This window comes from Rhipicephalus microplus, chromosome 9 (genome assembly GCF_043290135.1).
Source record: "Rhipicephalus microplus isolate Deutch F79 chromosome 9, USDA_Rmic, whole genome shotgun sequence".
In the NCBI taxonomy this organism is placed as follows: Eukaryota; Metazoa; Arthropoda; class Arachnida; order Ixodida; family Ixodidae; genus Rhipicephalus; species Rhipicephalus microplus.
The window spans coordinates 47223636-47241466 of record NC_134708.1 but is presented as its reverse complement, the minus strand read 5'-3'; the positions used below and the strand labels follow the sequence as shown (position 1 = coordinate 47241466).

The following is a 17831-nucleotide window of genomic DNA, read 5'->3' as shown; positions in this document are numbered from 1 at the left end:
GGAGGCAAAAGCGCGAGGGCAAGAGCTCGAGGGCAGATGAGAATAAAAAGCTAGCAGGGATAACGTGAGCACAGCAGATGAAGGACCGAATTGATTGGCGAAACCCATAAGCTAGGGGCCTTCGCCCTGGAGTTGGACATTATATCAGGCTGATGACGGTGATGATGATGTTCCGCAAATGCAGACGGGAAACTGCACCGAGGCTGGCTCGTGGATCTCCCGGGTCACGGGGTTTACGGAGCGCGAACTCTTCTTCATCGCCTCCTGCTTCAAGTGGTGCGCCTCCGTGGCCGACGACGTGGTGGCGGGCTCGCTGGGGTTCACGCCCGCGCGGCTGCGTTGCAACGTGCCCGCCGCGCTCATCGGCGACTTCGCCGAGACGTTCGGCTGCAGCAAGGAGCACCGAATGTCCCGCATCGCCGCCAATTACTCGTGCGCGTCGCCCGGAGAGCCGCTCGGCGCGTCGGACCCTGCGTCCGCCAGGCTTCCCGGTGCCCTTACTGTCGGGGCGATCGAAGAATGAGCCTTGACCATCGATGCTTCAATTGAAATTCCGTTGGCGTTTTAATTACGCGCTTGTATTGTTTTGCCGAATTTAGAGAGATCCCATTATTAGTGCAGGTCGATGCGGCAACTTCCAATTACATCCTCTTCAAATAAAGTATTGCAGCGTGATTGTTCACGATTAACACGTCTCAATAAAATAAAAATGTAATATATATATATGTGTGTGTGTGTGTGTGTGTGTGTGTGTGTGTGTGTGTGTGTGTGTGTGTGTGTGTGTGTGTGTGTGTGTGTGTGTGTGTGTGTGTGTGTGTGTGTGTGTGTGTGTGTGTGTGTGTGTGTGTGTGTGTGTGTGTGTGTGTGTGTGTGTGTGTGTGTGTGTGTGTGTGTGTGTGTGTGTGTGTGTGTGTGTGTGTGTGTGTGTGTGTGTGTGTGTGTGTGTGTGTGTGTGTGTGTGTGTGTGTGTGTGTGTGTGTGTGTGTGTGTGTGTGTGTGTGTGTGTGTGTGTGTGTGTGTGTGTGTGTCAACAGTGTACCAATGCGAATTGACCTCACGACGTATCATATTATACAACGTGGTCCTGCTCAATCGGCGCTATACGGTATTGAGAGAGGTAAACGATAACAAGTGTGCGGGTATCGTACTATCTGGAGTTTAACGTCCCCAATCCGCGATATGATTGAGGGACGCCGTAGCTTCGGAAAGTTCGACCACCTAGTGTTCTATAACGTGCACTGACAGCTACAGTACATGGGTCGCTAACGTAACGGCCATCACCTAACTGCGACCATGTACCGAACCCGCGACCTTCGGATAAGCAGCTGAGCACGGCAACCACTCATCCGCCGTGGCGTACCGTGTGAGGACGTGTATCTTGATAAGTTTCGCTGCAAAAACGAACCAATGAAGGCGATACAAATAAGTACACGAAGGAAAACCACCTTCAGCGTGAGATCCAGCTGGCGTAGCTCAAATAAAAGACTGACGTATTAATGAACCGCGGCTGGCAGCAGGTTAAGCGTTCTTCATGCTAACATGCTTGAATGCAAACTTTCCGATAAAAACGCAACACGCGCAAAGTTATGAGCCATCGGCTGATGTACTCTGCCAAGGGCACGCGCTACCTCACTTTACCACGGCTGGCTGGTTTAAGTGCGCATTATCCTGCCGCAGCCGTGCAGGCCCCGTCGGGCACGAGCCTTCCATGCACCTTTTGTACGACTGATTGATTGATATGTGGGGTTTAAGGTTCCAAAACCCCACATTATAAGAGACGCCGTAGTGGAGGACTCCGGAAATTTCGACCACCTGAGGTTCTTTAACGTGCACCCAAATCTGAGCACACGGGCCTACATTTCCGCCTCCATCGGAAATGCAGCCGCCGCAGCCGGGATTCGATCCCGCGACCTGCGGGTCAGCAGCCGAGTACCTTAGTCACTAGACCACCGCGGCGGGGCATTCGTACGACTGTAGTCCCTCAACATTGAAGTATTGAATTTGAAGGAGTATGGTACGATGAAGACGGCCGCCTCGTTTTGTCTCTTGAGCCGCATTCGCCGAGGGCGCCAGTGCACTCTCATTCGCACGTAGAGCATAGGACGTGGTGGGCGCAGCTACCGATTTGGGTTTTATACGGTACATGATGGCGACGCCAACCACAAGAATATGTCCGGGTTGTCCATGTAATTATTATTGCAGTAACAATCTTTTCAGCTTCATATCGAAAAGTTTATCACAGCATAAACATGAATTGCCAGTATTTCACGGCAGGTAGCCGACAGAGCAGGCCGCTGAACGTCGAGAATCGAATCGAATGAAGGTATGCCAAGTTTTTCTTCTTCGATAAAGGCAATTGTATATGCCCAAGCTACATGCATTCTCCAGCCTTTTATCTGGTCTTGGGCCGGCCTCAGCGATTAGCTCCCGCAGAACGTGCCTCCGGAGCCAATCGCGAAGGGCACACTTTGTCACTGTGGGCCGTATTGGCAACCTACAGATTTTGGAAGGAGTTAAGACATGAATGCAGTGTGGTGATGTGCGTCATGTTTATTTACAGGCAGTGCGGCCAAAACGCATGGCAGTGCAGAAGAGGACCAAAAGCATCCTCTTCTCAGAAAAAAACGTAATTACAATAATAATTATAATAGTAATCACCATAATAGAAACACGCAAAGGTTTCACTACGCACGACACGAGAAAAACAACGCATAACACCGGGCACGAGAAACTAACAGTTCAGGGGAACTAGGGAAAGCGGGGGAAAAGGGAAGGCCAACGACACCGTAGCAGCACAACTTGTCTTACGCATGCACAGCCTACCATTGAAATTTATATCAATATCGGTGGTAGTAACACCTTGCGTCCTGCACGGTGAAAACATACTCTTGTACGCAATGAAGAACTTTGGGCAGCAAGCGCTTCGCTGCGATTCACGGGACAACTTCAAGCATTCGAAACGAACCACACTCGGCGTTGTACACTACATGCCTTGCACAGACATCAATAAAACAGCCACTATGGTGCACCAAAATGGCGAGAACTGATGTTTGTGATGTCACGTTAGCATTAGTGGTATACAAGACTCTAGCTCTTTCATTATTCATGCATAAGTCATGAAAACATTCCAGAGGCACTTTTACCTCACTGAAGCAGGTTAATCGCCATGTGATTACGTCACCTCGATGTCATCTAAGCAGTCATATTGAAGCACTAATACGTTAAGAACCTGTGTCCGTGACGTCACGTGCAATTTATCGATTCTAAGCTTCAGGGACTACTGACAGTTTGCACTCAAATGCATTTTCGAAAAAAAAAAGCTAAAACTTTAAAGTAAATTAGCACGATTATCCTAGCAGTAGCGAGAGTCATTTTAGGAGAGCGGTATGCATGGTGAAACAGCAAGCTACATTGTACACTACTCAAAATGATACGCAAGTTTAACAGTTTTAGTCAAGTAGGCTAACGGCTCACAGTACAAGGAGATCGCCTGCCCCACACATGGAAAGTTGCATTACACATAAAGCACAGCTAAGTCACCTAGAATGTTCCGCATTAGCCCCGGCCTCGCGAAAGTACATCGGACGGAAGCATACTCTTGCAGAGACTACATGACAAGTGCTTGTGCGATGAACTTTGAATTAAAATCTTAACAAAAATGCTTTCATGCTGCCGAGATGCGCCCTGCTACAAGGGACTCTGGACGGGTATGCTTGGCTACACACAGTGTCTCTAACATTTTTTATTTATGACACAGAATACTCGGTGGGAGCTGCTTGGGTTAACCTGCGGATGCTTTTACATTGCGAAGCAGTGACAACAGCAAAGGTAGCAAGAAGACATCGTAGATGCTGTTCAAACGATACATATTTGTGATGGTTCGTTGGAAAAAGCTGTACGGTCATTAGTGCCCCAGGGCTGTAGAGGTGATGAAGGTGGACACATCGGGCTCTTCAAATCTAAATTTTTTCACACACACAACTCTTCAAATCAAATTTTTTTAGCTTTCAAGAGCTCGTAGAAAATGTGCGTACATGAACAATCATGCATGTTGCAGTACAGTTTCAATGAGTGTCCTTCAATTCTCCTTACACAGCAGACACTTGTCATGCATCCATGATGTTCATTGCGTTACTGGAACTTCATTGCACAGTTTACTTCGGTGAAGCAAGATGAGAAATAATTTGGTGACTAGTGACTGTGCAAAATGTTTGTCAGTATACACTTACAATAAACGAGCGTTCAGCTCAGCTGTCAGTCATCTCGGACGAATTAGGTGCCTATTAGTGTGCACCTACGGGTGCTGGAGCAAACTGAGTACATTATGAGAAGAGAATCTGTAGAATGAAGTGACAGCTTCTAAAAAAGTTTCCATGGACACTACGACACATGCCTTGTGGACGTGAATTTAAGCAGCACGACTTGCTAGTACTTTGTCGGCCAACCCATGGTCCTCTTGTGAAATCCGAAGTACTACAAGTATGGCATAGCAACCGTTTTTATGGACACTACCTTTCACTGTCATGAGGCCAGAGTACACTTCCCAAGTGGTTGCTGTGATTTGTCCGCTTTCTTTCACTGCTCGTAGTGAAATTATTTATAGTCAAGGAGCAACCTTCATGTCCTTTTATGCTTTGAATGAGCAATCTATTCGCGAGTAGTGCCTGCAGATTGTTCCAATAAATTCAACTGTAGCTACGCTATGCAGTGGTGAAACAACCTGAAAACATCCCAAGCATGATTTAGTCATGAGTAGAAGTAAGTTAATGGGCATTTATAAAACACGCATAACGTGCTATGCACAAAATAGCCACAGGTTCCATTTCCTACCATCTGAGGACTTTTTACTTTCAGCATGGATTAAAGTTGCATGAAATCCATAGAGCTGCCAAGAGATGATTCTTTGAGCACAGCTCTTCAGCAGTGGTAGTAGCAGCAGTAGTTATTCAAGTCTTATTCAGTCAAGTGTTGCAAAAGTATTATCACAATAGCTGCTTCTTTACATCTTTAGACACATGCCTGCATGTGAAACTATGAGGTTTCACTACGTCTAAAACACCTATCTAGCTTCAACTTTAAACCATCTATCACTAACCAAGCACCATAGTAGCAAGATTATAAAAGGGTTTTCTAGTTGCGTATATCACCACATTTTGCCTACAAACGAGAAACAAAAAATCCTAAATGCTTACTTTGGCCCCCTATAATAAGCAATGCACAAACAATGGTAGCACAAAACTATGGCAAAATATTGAACACTTTATGGCAACAAGCTTGACATGTAACGAAAAATCTAATCGCCCCTAAAAACAACTCGCATGTCGACAGGCTCCCACAAGGTTACACTAGCAGGGAATGCTGCCTAAATGAGTGAGAAAAGCACAATTGCTTCTAGAGCAGCACATGTACCCCTTTAACACGATAAAGCAGGACTGTCTATGCAGTAGTGACTGAATGGAAGTAACCCATACAAAGAAGTACTTCGATTCAGCCAATGTGTCATGGCAATCTTTCGGCTTTCTTTGAGGTAGGTGGCCTGAACACTTGCGATAGGCAGCAATGGTCACGCTCTTCAATTTCTCCCACAGAGCAACAGTATTAAACACGCTCATGCACGCACTCTGAAAACAAGGAAAAGTTATATGGCTCCGACCGCACTCTAAGTAGACGCGCAAGCTTCCATTGGCACATGTAAGAATTGGGCCAATAGAGGCTGCTGCGATAGTACATGGCAGTAGGACACCACGACAGCTAAAACAAAGTGGTGCTGTTTGCAGTCATCATTTCAGAGCGAAATCCGGAGGTCAGTACGCGTGATCTACAGAGACGCATGTGGTGATGCATAACACAGGCACTCATTAAAAACAAAGCTAGCTTCGACACAATGCATCAAGATATATCCATGAAAATGAATCATAAGCTGGCACAATGAACATATCCATATAGCACAAGTAGCCAGGTGAATCACTCATGTCTTGAGCGTGCTTCATCTTGAATCTAGAGAGTGGAGCTCATCTACTGGTTGGCCAAAATGGCTTTTCACTGTGAAGTACAATGATTATGTATCTTTAGCAATGTGTAACCATATAACATCTACTGTTTGAAAAATTTCCTCAGTCATACCATTCATGGGTCAAGACAGCTCCGGCGTGTAGATCGAATATCAATACGATGTCTTATAAAACCACACAAAGATTGCATTCCTCAAGAGGGGCTCTACATTACAGTGCAACTATAAACCTGATAACAGAAGCATATGATAAAAGCATACTCATCTGTTAGGATTTTTTAAATGGGAAACCTAGTCTTTGGTGACGCTTCATTACCTCGCCAAAATGCATCTCGCATGCGATTTTATTGTGACCTTACGACAGCTTTGGCCCTTATTGAGAAGTCACTAACCATAAGTGCACAGTGTACAAGATTTTTGATCTCATGTTCTTGCTCCAAACTCACTGTTAGAGGGCGCAACTGTTTCTGGTTTTACAGCTCCATATATTCAGGAAATTTTATTAGGATACCAAAATTTTACTAGGTCTCGTACAATGCTTGAGCCCACAGAGCCTAATTTGGGAGAAGCTAACTTCTTCAAGAAAGCTTTTATAATCGAAATGAAATTTGCTCCCCAATCAAAGTAGATGGAATTTAAACACGCAGTGGCATTCACTTGCTATGTTAGCCCTGTACATGCTCTAACTACATGTACAATTGACAGCTGTACCATTTGAAAAGATTATCATCTCATATAGTATCAAGTATTCTTTGCACTTGTGCAGAGCTATATTGATCATCTTTGCCTACCTTTACATCATAATTTACAGAGCCTGTACATCCATGCAAGCAAAACCTGAAGACTTCACACAACGTCAGGATTTTGCTCCCAAAATAAAGCCAACGCAAACGCAGCACCACTGAGAACAAAATACAAGTTGGGATGGGCTGTGCCCTAAAGTATGTTGTATATATTCCTTGGTTCCTCTTCAAACTTGGCACTCGTCCAGTATAAGTAATAAATAATGATGACAGCATCACACCTTGCAGCGAGTGCATGGCCGAGAAGATTCGTCGAGGTTCGTTCCACCAAAGCATAGTTCGTCGAGGGAACATAGCGTCGAACGAACCTCTAGCACTCGCACACATCGTGCTGTCCATATATATGCTTCAGTGCACAAGCGAGCATCATCTTGCAGCAAAAACACACACACACACACTCACAAACACGCAATAAGCGCTTCACGTCCATCGGGCTTTTCTGGATGTTTGAATCGTCACACAGAGAAAAAAAAAAGAATGTCATGTGCGAGAAAAACAACCCAAGCCAGGTCATGGTCTCGATAAGAAGTAACAAACGCACCGACAACAGTCACAATGTAGTTTCAGACGATGGAGGGTAAGAGGTTAATGGGAAAACAAAACACGATTACGACGACGACTGCGAGAATGATCCAAACGTGGGCGACGAGTTACAAGAACGGGCAAAACAGACAGGCACAATGGGATCGAGCACACACAACAACAATGGCAGAGTGTTATCTTTCAACTTGTTCGTCCACTGCCGCGAGACCACACCTGTTGATGGCACACCTCGTCGCACTTCTCATTCGAAACGTGAGCCCTCGGCATGGCGATGTGCAGCCAGATGAATCCAAGCAAAGTAGCACGGTGGGTGAAAGGGCGACCGAAGTGTAGTCTTGGAGCTCTCGGGGAAGAAGCGGTGATGAACACGAGACTGAGTGAGGCGAAGGAAGAGAAGGATTGTGGGGAGGGGTTTGGTTTCCAGGTCTAGCAGAGCCTTCCCTCTTCAGTCCACATTTCTGTTGAGAAGACTTGCCAGAAAATACTGCACTCAGCGTCAAACACTGGGTTCACCCAGAGTTTCCTTCACTTGACGAAAAGAAAAAGCCATCCGCCACCATTCTTCCATTGCGGTGTAGTTGTCTCAAGTCCCTCTGCACAAATGATCAGAGGCATACATATGAAGTCAAAGGTGTCTCTGAGCATATCACCGAAAGCACTAGACCAATTTTTTCCCACAGATAATACACTAAGCAATACAGGCGAGCTTTGTGAATGAACGTAAGACAACAGAACCTGATATTTTTCGACATCTAAGCACAAAAATTATAACTGCAGTCCTTGTTGAGCATTCATTTGTGTCCACATGTAAAAGCTAACTTTGGTTTTCGAGACCACTACCAGTTTTGAGTGTGTGGTTACATCTGTGAGCTTGAGCCCTCGCATCAATATGCTGATCTAATGACTTCATATGAACCAAGATTACTACGACTTGACTTTATTGATTTATCTTCAGCATCAACAGTAGTTCTACATCTGCATTGAAATTTTTGGTAACTTTGTTTTGCACTTACATCTGTTTTTTGTCGCTGTTAATAATTTTTATGAACTTTGTACAAAATACCTTTGAAAAGTATTTGCGTATGTTATAACTTACAATAACGTGTTTTGCTCCAAGACAAGTTGTTTATCCATTGTTCTTACTGTTTGCATATATATATATATATATATATATATATATATATATATATATATATATATATATATATATATATATATATATATATATATATATATATATATTGTTGTGAGCTGACCCAATATGGGACAGCTCACAATAATTGGGACAAAATTTTACCATTTGTTATGTTTGCTCATAGCACCACAGTCCAACGCACTACTGTGCAGCCACACTTCTACCTCGTTTACAGCTGTTTGGTGACATTCATGATCGAGGCTTCCTTCTTCGACACACCTGCCGACACTTCTATGACTACACCGGACCAGTTTGATTTGAGGCTTGAAAACTGTAAGCAACTTGCTCGGCTTAGTACTGAAGCCAGTCAACACGATCGTAAGCAGCGGTACGACATCTCTCATAGTGATGTCTCTTTTCGTCCTGGCATCGAAGTCCTCTTTTGGACGCCTACCCGTGTTCCAGGATTGTGTGAAAAATTCCAGTCACGATTCTTTAGTCTCTACATAACTAATGAACAAAGATCCCCTGTGAACTATCGCATCACTCCCGTTGACGTTTCTGCTGACCACAGCTGCCGTGGTTAGGAGATCGTCCATATTTCCGGTCTAAAACCTTCGTGCAATATCCCCCCAAGTCTAAGTCGCGGCCAAGCTGGTAGCTGCGTCATGCAAGGAAATTAGTATGAGCACTAGTCATATTAATCATCTTACTACCGTACGTATTCATCGTCACCGCTTGGGTCTGAACAGAGGGGCTCTGACTCAAGTGTGAATAAAGAAGAGTGTTGAGGCATGAACGTTCACTCAATATTATAAATATGTATTATATATATATATATATATATATATATATATATATATATATATATATATATATATATATATGCATATATATATATATGCATATTTTCTACTGTTTTGCCAATGAGAGACACAGACCTAGCCAAGCCAGTTTATGGCTTTCTGTGTGTGCACCTGTCATCTTAACCTTGTACAAACAGACACAAAAGTAAAATTCTAGTTCAATTCAGTTGTACAAATATACAACAATGAAAATTCTTTCCACATTGCTAACAAAGTAACATAAAGCATGCTTAAGGTTAGGTAAATAAATTTCACAGAATGAGCTAGGAAGCTAACAAAAGATCAAGACTTTGCTACGTTATTGGGCACATTAGAAAGTACGCAACCTTAACATTTCATATGGGTCTGAATAGGGACGCCATGCAAATGTCTTAGTGCCTGCGCCACACTATACACAATATCAAGACAGAAAAGCTTGCGGGATGGCAAATGAGCACATAAAGCATACAGGCAGCTTGCGGAGGATGTAGATTGTACAAACAGAATGCTACACATTGCACTTCACCATACACACAAGAAACATGGTACAGGTTAAACTCATATTATGATCACCTCATCCATTGTTGACAGCTAAGTTTATAGGTAAGCTACAAGGGACATTGTAGAGGAGTGTCGATAGTTCTGATTACCTGCCGTTCTTTCATAAACAATAATTTTGTACAGTACACATGGTATTTTTCATCTTTCTTAGAATAGTTAAAATAATTTATTAGTATAGCAGTAGGCTGAGCTAGCTGATAGAGATTCATTGTTAAACATGGGGTAGCATGCAGACACCGACGCAAGAAACAGGATGTCAGGACGGTGTTTGTATTGTGCCGATTTCTGTCATGTTAGTCCATGCTTTGATGCCCCATTGTCCAACATTAACTATTTAACGATAAAAAGTGACCTGTGGTTAAATGTGATAACCTGACGATTGCATAGCGCATTTCACAAAAAAAAATCTCATAGCACACATAAACCATTCAGAGTTTTTATTTTTTAAGTAAAACAAATTTTTCTGCCTGATAAGAGTCTCTTAGTCCCCCAGGAGAATCACTGTGTGTCACTACACAAACTACTGCTGCCGTACTAAAATAATCTCCCCATGGCAAAAGAAACTGTGACAAAACTAGGCTTGAGTGAATATTCGAATCCTTCGAATATTCAGACGAATAGTAGAGTATTCAAATTTGCTTTGATTTGAATTTAAATTATTGAAAATTTTGAAGTATTCGGACTGAATGAATAGGTGTATATTATTGCGCACATAATTGCCTGTACAGATGGTTTCACTGCAGTGTAGAAGTGCTAAACCGTGAAAACACCCATTAAAAAAAAAATGTGTTTTGTTGCAAACTTCCTTTCAAATTTAAAGGGCCCCTGCAACACTTCCTGAGCATGGTCAGAAATTGCTGCTGATCGGTGGTCGAGGCAAACGAGAACACGTGAGCCAAATATTATTATCTGTGCGCCTTGTGTTGTTCTTCCCTCCTCCAGTTCCGGTTACGTACTGCGTCCCACTTCTATCTTTCATAATGAACAGCTACCAGCTAGCCCAAATGACTGTTTTTCTACAAATATTATAGCGCAGAACGTGACCTTCAATTGGCAATAACTTATCAAAGTCAGCTAGAAATTGGTCTCTTCTTTCGGCCAATGACCCAACAAGCTCAAATATCACTTGTCACAGCCGTCGGCTGATTCAAGCGGGCTGATTCAAGTCGTTACTGGTGCCATCGCGGGAGGTCGCCATTTGTCGACGCGTAGGTGCATGAACACACTGAACAGCGTATTCGAATAAAAAAAAAGAAAACATTGCTCAAGGTAACGGGGTGCGCACGACGTATTTCCTTTCTCCGTGCCATCTCTCTCTGCTTAGCTTCCAGCACTTTCGTCGGGACGAGAAGAGAGAATGCAATTGCAGCGTGTGAGAAGTCTTTATAACTCCGCTCGTACTGGACACATTCTAAATATTTTTGAGGCGTGCACTGTGTCTAGGTGTCTTTCTTTTGTATTCAATTTTTTTCACACACTTCAGTTAAGATACAAAATTTTTGTGGTGGTGATATTGTGGGACAATAAGCTCCTTTAGTTAATTCATTTCATGGGTACTTGAAAAATGTTGCAGGGCCCTTTTAATGAACACATTACCCTCAAATTGATTCATCATTTTTTTTAGCTTAGAAGCTTGTTATGACAGCTTATATGCTCTAAGTATAATAAATTTTAAAATTTAGATATTACAGGCTATCACTTGCATCCCAGCAAAAGTCAAATCCTACTACTACATAAAGTTGTTTCGACTTCCTTTGAATGAAAAAGCCAAAACATTTTCAAAGAAGCCTTATATCAATTAAAAAAAAAAGCGTTGTGCAGGTTAGTCAGGTCATTACAAATATGCCCATTTTTTCTTTTATGTGACATATATACTATATCAATTCGATTCGAAATTATTCGACCAAAATCACTATTCACTTCGAACCTAAAATTCACTACTCGTACCAGCCTAGACAAAACACCTAACAATTGAAGAAGAAATGTTCATGCACAAAGATGTGCAGACCAATGTGCTGTTACAACTTTATATTTTCTTAATATTCCGCAGTTGCACTGCCCTAGTAGATTACATGGCATTCTTTCAACATAACAATATACTGCTAATAACAGCCTAGGCACAGCATGCAAGGCACTTGGAAAGTATAAAATCCTTTCGTAAAATACATTCACTCGCTTACCTAAAGGGTCGGCAGATCTAACTCCTCCAACTGCAAAAAACAAGAACACGTTGGAGCAACAGTTAGGGTGTGAGACAAAACAGAACCTAACAATGTTTTTATATTACAGCCAGATCAACTTGAATACCATAAGTCATAAGGAATGGCGAACTTGCAAAAATTAATTTTTCTCATGCCAAGTTTCATACCAAGTCTCATACTGAGTGCAAAGAGTTGTCTCTGCACTCAGTGCCGCCGCTGCAGCTTTCTACAATGACATCTTCGCTGCACTGCTACGTGTCATCAAGGCATACTGAAAGATCACAGCCCTGAAATTTCTTTATGAACTACGCTGCCTCTCAATCTTTCCAGTATCTTGCATGCTGTGCTCTTGACCGTCCCTTTTTGATAGATGCGAACGGAAATGCAAGCACGAACACACAAGCAAATGAACGAAACAGGAACCACAGAAAAATAGACGTTTTTAGATTCATAGCCTGCTGTAAATTTTCGAAGCTGCTGTCCTGTGCCTCTCAATATATTCGATTGGCCTTTCTTTTCTTTAATGCTCCCAAAAGTTGTGCATCATCTTTCCAAATACTAGTAAATTTTCTTCTACTATCATTCAATCTTGTTTATGCTCTTATATTAACACTCATTATTGCATGCAAGATTAAAGAGTAGTGGCTTCATTCTAGCATATACAATAATTACTATTAGTGTTTAAAAATCTAGTTGTAACCCAAATACAGCTGTAATATTTAGGAGATAAATGTACAGCAGTTTCTCTCTCTTCGTGCATTTCATTTAGGAACACTGCTACAGCTAAGGCTTACCATTTCTAACTTTTACAAGGAACAAAACAATATTAAATATAGGTTATCAAAATTGCATAGCAATGATATTTATATAGAAAACATTGCCTTGGAAATTTTGTAGTAAACAAAGTCTATAATGTGACGCATACAATGGCTTGGTGTCTTACGTGCAGAGCGTAAGACACCAAGTCATTGTACGCGAGATAGGACATTATAAATGTCGTATCTCTAGCCGACTTTGCTAACACATACACTATGGCTATTTCTTTACGCTGTTGCAAACTTACCTCAGTCAAGGGGGACGGACATCAAGCAGCAGCCCCACCGTGGGGTCCGGGAGGCACTGAGCACAGAATCCACCACACCTGCCTTGAATGATCTGGCCCTCCTGTTGTGGGCGTGTAAAAGAGTGCAGTGTTATGTACAGTACCATCCACTGTTAAAGGGAACACTCCAATGATCACCTGCCATGTTGTGGGCCCCATAACTGCAGGCAGACCTATGAACATTGTTCGTGCCTGGCACCAGTTTATCAAGAGGAGTCAGAACAGTCAAGCAGCAGTAGCCTTATGCAAATCTAAGACCTTTGTTTTAGGGGCGAAGCTTTTTATAGCGGCACCCGATCGTCCCTCGTAGCCGTTGTAGTATGTAACACGTATAACATTTTGACCTCTAAGGTGGTGCCGGTGGGAGATTTCTTCTGTGCGTTGTTGAACAATAAAAGATAGTGCTCAATGTACATGCCAATGGCTGCTAATGGGGAATGAGAGACAAGAGCATTCGGCTTTTAGTTAACGCGCACGCTGCGAATTTTTTATTGTTCAACAATGCACAGAAGACAAGAAAGGGTTGCTACATTATACTCGCTGGGCGTAACCTCCTAGATTTTAGAAAGGTTTAGCGAGCGTTGGGCCGCAGTGCCATGAATACAGTGAACTAGTATATACCATGAACTCGAGGTGGTTAAAGGTGGGAAGTAGACACGAAGCGCAAGCCGTAAGAAAGTGTGTGTGTGCCTCCTCTCGTTCAGTCTTTGTAACGTCCGCTGGATGGCGGTGCTTCTATATGAGGAATATATGATGAAAAGATGCGAGATGGTGGTACTTGGAGTGTTGAATAGGTGGACAAACGGACACACAGATAGATGCATGGACGGGCACACGGATGGCTGCACGGACAGATGGACGCATGAACGGACGCAGGAGTGGATGCATGGACGAAAGCAGGGACAGACGCACAGATGAACGTGCGGACGCATGAACAGACACACGCACGGACAGGCGGATGGACGCACGGGCGGCCACACAGACGCACGCATGGATGGACGGAAGCAAGAACGAATGGACGGACGATGCTGCGCCCCACTATCCATCATTCACTTCGTGGATATGCTGCCATTTTTTTTTTTGCCAGAGAGAGAAATGTGAACATAGTGCAAACAAAAGTGTTCCCTTTAACTGTGAACCTGTCTGTACATGCATGCGCTAGTACAGGTATAAAACTTGAATCCAAGGCTGTGTCTGAAGGTTTCTCTCTGATCCCACACTCTATAAACATCTTTCGGCGTCAGCTTTTCATTTGACAGTTACTGCTCTGAAGCACATGTCACACTGGTACTGGTTTCGAATGTATCAGAAGTATGATATGGCGCATACTAGAAAAAGGCTGAATGTTGGGAGAGTTGACTTTTTCTGATTATCATCATCGTAAATAGCGCAAACAAATAGGCCAACTGTAAGGAAGGTGAACACAGGTGCAAACTTGCATCTGATTACTTGAAGGCTGGCTCACCAAATTATATATCCAAAAGCTGCGAAGGAACCATCGCAACGAACAGTTGAAATGAGTGAATACGACAATATCAAACCATGTGCAAATTAAGTTTAATTTCTGCAATGTACAGCGTCATCGATGTGTCACTCATACATTCCCCCCCTGCTTTCCTGACAAAACTGTCTCTAACATCTCATGAGCTTCTTTTTTTTTTTGTCACTTTAATGTATACACTTTTGAGCACAAGCAAACACAGTTTGCAACATGGTCCAGTTTGGTTGCCCTATCTACAATGATATTAAAAACATATGGTGCAAGGACGACAGCGACTAACCTGCAGGCGTCGTATGCTGTGAGAGGTGTGGCTTCCCTGCATCACCCACTCGGTGACTGGCGACACGGTGAAGTCGGTGCCGGCCAGCGACAGCGAGAAGCGCCCCTGCGCGCACTGGGCCCGACTGTAGCAGTCGCCCGCACCAGCCACGGCTGCTGGGGCACCGTGCAGCGTCCGGCTGTAGGTGAAGTCATGTCCTGCCACACAAGACAAGGACGATGTTTTATAAAGGCTACCATTGTTTTCACTTCATAATATTATGCACAACAGATGCATCACACCAGGGTGTGAGCATGATGGCATATACGCAATTGTGTAAACAATACATGTTGAATATAAAACTGCACGAGAAATCGTTGACTGGCTAGTTCGTGTTTCTTCATTGTATCTTTCAGCGTGACAAGACACAAGAAATATGACAGCGCTGCGTCTCGTCTTTTGTGTTGTCTTGTAGCACCAAAAGTTATTACAAGGAATTCTTAACGAAAGTTTTGAATAATCCCACACCCTTACACAATATCTATCGTGTGAGAGGAAATCCAATAAAATAATGAAATCCAATGAGAAACTATACCACATGACGTCAGCCACTTACACCTGAAAACTAACACGTCAAGGGGGACCAGGTGCCTTTGACAAAGAAAAGTCAGCTCGACCATCACAGGCACTTTGTCCCTGCTTATATAACTTCGCCTGCGTGTTGCGCAGGTGAGGGGATTCAGAGTAAGAGCAGACGGGTTACACACAGAATATTTTTGGACGCAAGTGGCACATGCAAACAACAACATAACATACACAGCCACTGAGACAATATAAGGGCTACCCGTAACTTACTGTTCACACTCAGAGTGGTGATGTTGAACGAGATTTTGGAAAAGGTGGTCAAGGAAGCCGGGTAGTCATCGATGCAGTCACACTTGTCCACACGAGCACCTCCAAATGGACACTCGTCCGGGTTTCGTAACCTACGAACACAGGAATCACAGAACATCGTACTGTTATCAGATACATTACTCGGTACACATCATATTGCATACAACAAGCACAAGAAACTCGGAGACAGTGCTTCGGTGTATAGTAAGAGTGGCTATGACAATGCATGGACAAGCTGGAAATATTGCATTACGTGTATTGCATATAATTAATGCGACGCTCAAGGAGAGACACATTATTGAGTTTGAGAAGATGAAGTATGTAAATAAGAATTCAATTTTTCTTTTTTGTCTTTGTCGGTTGAGTTCTAGAAAACATGCGCGAAAGTCAGTTGTTGCGATAGCAATTGTACAGACACTATTGACGGGTTCTTGTCATCGCCATCATGTTCCGCGTAAAGTGCAAATCGCTAACACCATTTGGCCCATATTGCGTTCTATGTGTGAGTGAAAGCAAGTGAATGCTGCTGCCGAACGGAGCTATGGCGGACATAAAATGAGCAGGCCACCTCCGTGGCACGAAGCAAGCGATAATGTCACCCGATGAGCAAAGGCTGTCATCGACGGCTCTTGTGGCAGAGAGAAAATGTCCAGCTCATTTTTCATGAGGTGCACAGATATTGGAGCCAAAAGTGTGTTGGGGGGGGGGGGGGGGCTACATAATTAGTAGAGAGAATGCATACTTTTGCTTATAGGACGTGATCGCCCGTGGGAGTGTGCCCCATATATATCTACGTGGGATCAATAAACAGCTGATACCCTTTCATGTGCCATGCTCTCAGAGCTTCGCGTTCAAGCGACTGATAGCAGGAAAACCGCTTCGCTCCCATGAGTGGCCGCACTAGCGTTTTGTAAAGTTGCGCGAGATTAAATCCCAGTGGTGTGTGCCACTAGCTTTGCATCATCTGCATTCAAACTTGCTGCTGTCGCTTTAATTTCTGCGCACCTTGTGGCGTAATTGTGAACTTTTTTTTTTTTCGGTTCACTTCGACGGTGTAATGTCAAAGACAAGGAGGAGCCAGCGGTAAAAGTTTGAGAGCCAGCAGGGGATCTTGTAATAGTACCGTATTTACTCGATTCTACCGCGCCCTCGATTGTAACGCGCACCCGATTTCCACCGCGAAAAAAAAAAAAACGTAAGACATCGATTGCAACGCGCACCCATTTTTTTTTGCTGGCCCGCACGATCACACCACTCGAAAAAACGATTCCTTTCGGGATTGTCTTCCATTTAAATATGAGGTACGGGCGAAGCTTGTGCCCATCTGACGTGTAACAGAGCATTGCCGTCACTGTAGCTTTACCGTGGACCGATGTCAGCACGCGAACTTGCTTCGCCCCCTTCTTCTCGACAGTTGTGGTGCCAGGCATGTCGAAGTAAAGAGGCGTCTGATCGGCATTCCAGATTTGCCCAAGCAGGTAGCCGTTGTTGCGCCGCAAGTTTAGGACGAACCTCTGAAAACTGTAAAGCTTTTCATCGTACTTCTCCGCAAAAGTTTTCGCATATGCATGTTCCCCTTCGGAGGGAAGAGCCTTTCCTCTTCATATAGTTAATTAGCCAGCACCTGCTCGCTTTAAACATGCTCCGCATTAGACTTTTTTCTAAGACTAATTGCATAGCCCGCACTTAGAGCAGTTCTGTCGTCATGGGCCGCTGTGCCTCTCGCTCCTCAAGCACATACTCGCGGAGCAGCTCTTCAATTTACGGAAACCGACCCTGCTGTGGTTCACTGAAGCCTTTGCGTGAAGCTTTGCTGTCGACAATCTTCTGCTTTTGTTTCCGCCGGTCCCGCACGCACGTTTCGAGAAGGACCGCGATGCGGCCCGATTTCCGTCCGTTTCTGCACACGCGATGACTTTTCTTTTAAAAGCGGCATCGTGGTGCACTCGAGTTTTTGGAGTCGGCCCTTCCACGTCG

At 43.8% G+C, this 17831-nt stretch overlaps 1 protein-coding gene across 6 annotated transcripts in view; it reads right to left on the bottom strand.

The window, feature by feature from the left end:
* Positions 1–2525: 2525 nt before the first annotated feature.
* Positions 2526–17831, bottom strand: part of AdamTS-A (ADAM metallopeptidase with thrombospondin type 1 motif A) — a 439465-nt gene continuing 424159 nt past the window's right edge. For 5 of the 6 annotated variants that reach the window (XM_075873573.1, XM_075873569.1, XM_075873572.1 and 2 more), the window contains 5 exons: positions 15816–15946; positions 14982–15178; positions 13162–13262; positions 12078–12107; positions 2526–7949 (listed from right to left, as the gene is read on the bottom strand). In XM_075873573.1, coding sequence (XP_075729688.1) covers positions 13167–13262; positions 14982–15178; positions 15816–15946 — 424 coding nt within the window. In that variant the 3' untranslated portion in view covers positions 2526–7949; positions 12078–12107; positions 13162–13166. The remainder of the gene's footprint in view (positions 7950–12077; positions 12108–13161; positions 13263–14981; positions 15179–15815; positions 15947–17831) is intronic. The other variant, XM_075873570.1, reaches the window with a different exon arrangement.